Below are 4,659 nucleotides of genomic sequence, written 5' to 3'. Positions count from 1 at the left end.
CCCCCCCCCCCCCCCCAGGGGAAGGCAGGGTCCGCGGACTCCCCCGGGGCTGCCCTGGGGCACCTGCAGAAGGGAGTGGAGCAGGCACCTGGAGCTTGAGGGCTTCTGGGCATTAGAGTTAGGCAGAGACTCAACCCAAGGCCGGGCTAATATGGGGGCGCTTGACCACGGCTCCCCCTGCACACCACGCCGGGCATTAGAAATGCACCTTTCCAGGCCTCCCCCAGCCTCCCCTGAGGTCGGGGCATTTACATTTTCAGAACTTCCCAGGGAGTTGCTGAGGCTTCCCAGCCAGTCCGAGAACTTCTGTCTTAGAATGACAGCTGGGCATTGAGATCCCTACTGCTGGCCTCTCCTCTGAGCAAGGACTCCCGAACCTTCCCAAGGTTTGGGGGGGGGGAGGGGAGTGAGGGAGGGACACAGGTGTAGACTTAGGACATGTGCATCATAGCATCTTCCTCAGATATCTGAGCAAGTGACGTTCTTTCTCGGACTTCTAGAAGTACTGCCACATCCGCCTGGCGGGCTCCAAGGACCCCCGGGCCTACTTCAAGACCAAAACATGGTGGCTGGGCCTGTTCCTGATGCTGCTGGGTGAGCTGGGCGTGTTCGCCTCCTACGCCTTCGCCCCGCTGTCACTGATCGTGCCCCTCAGCGCCGTGTCCGTGATTGGTAAGCCCGGGCTCCCCGCACCTCTCCCCTGGGACCCGCCTGCCAGTGCCTCTGCCCAACTAGTGACACAAAGCGCATTTACCTGGTCACATAGCTGACACTTACAAAGGGCTTCATACACACCAGCCCTGCACTTAGCACTTTATACATGTTAATTCTTCTAATCCTCCTTTTTGAGGGCAGCACTGTCATTATCCCCATTTTACAGATGCGGAAACGGGGGGCACGGGGCAGTGAAGTTCCTTCCTCCAAGTCACAACAGCTAGTGAGTGGCAGGACTGGGGTACAGATGGGCTGTCTGGCCCCCTAATCTGTTAAAAAATGATTCAGAAAGTTTATCAGAATTGCCTTTTATTTCTACTGAAAAAGAAGGCAGAAACTTGACCCTTTCATCAAGATAACCCAAACTTTTATAGGGTTCAGATCTTACATTAGGGCTCATTTCTTACACCTCTAAAAAATGCACATTCAACTTATTCTCTGATCTTTTTACATCAACTGATACCATCTTTCCCATTGTTCACTTTCTCGGGCAGCCTGGGGGGCTCAGTCGGTTAAGTGTCCGACTCTTGATTTCGGCTCAGGTCATGATCTCAGGGTTCGTGAGATCGAGCCCTCTGTGGTGCTCTGCACTGACGACACGGAGCCTGTGTAGGATTCTCTCTCTCTCTCTTTCTCTGTCCCTCCTCTGCTCGTATGCTCACTCACTCGCTCTCTCTCAAAATAAATAAACATTAAAAAACAGCAAAATATAATCTGAATGCCTTTATTTGCGGCAAGAAGTCACCCCAGTCCTAGCCTTTCCTTGTCTTATCCGGCCCACTTTCTACGTTTGTTTTATCACGCAGTCCCGACGGGCATTGACATTTGTCTTCTGCCCATTGCCCATATGAAAAGGACTTCAGGACCTTTATTCACAATGAGAAATAGGTGACCAAGTGACTAAGTGCTTTAAATATTTGCCTTTGAATTTTAATAATTTAGTAATTCAATAATCAAATCCTTAACAATGAGAGACTGAATTGTAAAGATGGGTTCTCGGGTATCAGCCGCTAGAAATTAAGGGGCTCTCAGAGTTTCTTAAGGCACCTAGTAAAAAATAATACTAAAAACAAATAAATAACTACAATTTGTTGGGCACCTGTTACTTAACAGTCACGATTTCAGTTATTTTAATAGTAACAATAGCTCAGTTATTGAGCATTTACTGTGTAACAAATTATCTGCATGTATTATCTCATTTAATTGCCCTTATGACTCAAGAGAAGTAGGTATTTTCAGTGGTGTGCTGATGAAGCAACATTCAGAGAGAGAAAAGGAGAGAAGAAAAAGGATGCAGAAGTGGCGGAAGGGAAGGGAGGGGGGAGAGGAAGGGAGGGACGGAAAAGTGGGAAAGGAGGAAAGGAAGACCCGATTTGTAGTGTTTCTGATTTATACAGTGCCAGTACCCCCGCCATGGCCAATTTCACACCACGGTGGTTTCCTGTATATTTAACAAGCAGCGAGCTGGCGTGAGCTGAATCCAGACTGACGTTCCCACTTGGTGACTTACCCACAGACACACAGCCAGAAAAGAGGCAGAGCGGAGAATAGGCACCCAGGCCTGCTCACGGTGGATGCCAGCCGCACCCCTCCGGGCAGTGACCAGCAGGTGTGAGAGGGAGAGAGAAGAACCAGGGGAAAGTGACAGAGGTAGTCACGGCCGTAGAAGGAGCAGGAGCCCGGCTTTCTCAGATGGGAATAATAGCACTCACCTCGGAGGGTAGATGTGCCAGAAACACCTTCCTGCAAGTACTCCACACTGCAAGTACTCCACACTGCAAGTACTCCACACCAGTGCTCCCGGGCCTGTCTGAAATCCTCAGGAAGGGTCAGGGAGGAGTCTCCCTTCCTGAGGTAGAATAACAGAGGAGCCAGAAGGACTGAGTTTGGGGGAGGGGAGCATGAGGGAGAGGCACCGAGTTCCTGGGAACCTTAAGGAGTACCAAGCTCCAAGGCAAATGGGTCAACCACAGGGCCTGGGCAAAGGGACTCCATTGGGCTGATGGCATCCTCAATTTTCTTTTCTCTTTTCTTTTCCCAATTTTCTTTTGTTTATTTTTTTTTATAGCCAGCGCCATCATAGGCATCATATTCATCAAAGAAAAATGGAAACCTAAAGACTTTCTGAGTAAGTTCACGGATTTGAGTCCCTGTTCTTAATTTTATGCTTGTGCTGTCTGTTACAAAGCCAGCTCACCCCAATCTACAGATCATCTGTCTCCTGCTCCCTTCTCTGCTTCTAAACTCTACCCTCATCGGGCTTCTGAGAGCTGGGTTTTTTAATCAGTGGTTCTCAAATCTGGCCACGCAACAGAATCGTCTGTGAGACTTNTATATATAAAATCTATATATACTGAGCATCTGTTGATCTGTTGTTAGGATTTCAGGAGGCCTGATAATAGGCGCCCGCTTTCCCTAACTGAGTTCTAGAGCAATGGGAAACAAACATGTAGGTCAAAGACAAGAGGTCAGAAGTGGTGCTTTCTTGCTTCTACAAACTAGATGAGAGCGTGCAGCTTACACATGCAGCCAAGTGAACTTGCTCACGTGGCCGGATTTGGGAACGACTGTTCTGGATCATTGGCGCCGGATATGAGCAAGACGGGGCCAGAGGACTTGAAAAAGAGAATCTTACACGCTGCTCAGCGAACATACGACGCCAAGAGTCTTTTGCTCAGAGTGATTTGCAGTAGTCCCGACGGCAGAGGAAGGGTGCAGGGGTAGCTGGGCTGGTTCTGAACCCACTGTAGAGTTTTATGTCCCTTCCAGGCTCACTCTAGGTAGTCCTGGTATAAGAGACATGCTAGTCCAGGCAGTGGCCTATGTAAATTGGAAAAAGGTGGCCCCTCTGGACATCTGTAGTTCTGTGAGCAGAGCATAGGCTAGATTTTAGCCCTCATCCCCTCTTCAGCTAGGAGCTCTTATGCAGTGAGCAACTTGTACAACTGCACATGGCTGTCCTGCATAAAGTTCCATTAAAGTCAGCAAACATTCACCCAGTGCTATACCTGTGCTGTACACCACAGGCATGGGCATGAGTAAGACCTTAAGACAACAGACTTGTATGTCTTAGCACAGAGCCCATTTTTGAGTTTAACCGTGGCTCATTCATTCATTGGACAAATGAACACCTGGTCTTTGAGCACCTTACGAGGCCTAGAATGAAAATCAAAGACATGTAATGTGGTGTCACGTTTTTTTGGAGACAGTGGAATGAAGTATGCAGTTAGTTCCATCCCAGAAAAGTCTAGAGGCCTGTGGTAACCATGCACAGCTCAGAACTCACAGCCCTTTTCAAAGCTTGCCTGGGTCCGGGCTGACGTCAAGAGGTTTTCCACAAAACCCCCACGGCTCGACTGGAGTGTGGCCCAGGGGAAAAGTCAGGAGAGACTCCCCAGCCCCCCCACAGTCTCTGACAGGTCTGTGGAGTAGAATATTGATAGTATTTGGACTGGTCTCTTGGGACTAGGTTAACTACCAGATGGGAAATGATAAGGTCCTTGTTAAAAGGCGCGTGGTAGGCCCTGAAGGTTTGCTGGCGAGGTCTTGTTATATTTGGTTTGTTAGGTTGCCCAGAAAGTGATGGTAGCTTTCAAATGTTCCCTGTAACATGCACATTAAAGCCACAGGGCGGTGTCAGAGTGGCTACCACGAAGGGAAAAAAAGAGGCAATCTTAGGCTCATACTTTCCCAGTGGGAGTGGGAATTGGTGCAGCTGGTTTGGAGAGCCGTTTGACAGTCACCACTAGGCTGACCGTCTATGTACCCCATGACCCGGGAATGGCCAGTCCTCATTTTGCACCCAACAGAAATACGGACAACGTGTTTTCCAAATGGCATGCACAGGGATGCTTCTCGCCAGGTAATTTGCTGTAAGCAACACAGGAGAGCCCTCAGACACCCATCGGCAGCAGAATGGATAAATTGTGTCACACACCCTACCTC

General features: G+C 49.2%; 1 protein-coding gene across 1 annotated transcript in view; it reads left to right on the top strand.

The window, feature by feature from the left end:
* Positions 1-4,659, top strand: part of NIPAL3 (NIPA like domain containing 3) — a 43,576-nt gene that overhangs the window by 20,305 nt on the left and 18,612 nt on the right. The window contains exons 3-4 of the mRNA XM_077775845.1: positions 501-672; positions 2,783-2,842. Coding sequence (XP_077631971.1) covers positions 501-672; positions 2,783-2,842 — 232 coding nt within the window. The remainder of the gene's footprint in view (positions 1-500; positions 673-2,782; positions 2,843-4,659) is intronic.

The sequence above is a fragment of the Crocuta crocuta genome, unplaced genomic scaffold, assembly GCF_008692635.1.
Source record: "Crocuta crocuta isolate KB4526 unplaced genomic scaffold, BGI_CrCroc_1.0 scaffold127, whole genome shotgun sequence".
NCBI classification, from domain to species: domain Eukaryota; kingdom Metazoa; phylum Chordata; class Mammalia; order Carnivora; family Hyaenidae; genus Crocuta; species Crocuta crocuta.
Note: the sequence above shows the minus strand (reverse complement) of the source record. Positions and strands in the feature narration are given on the sequence as shown.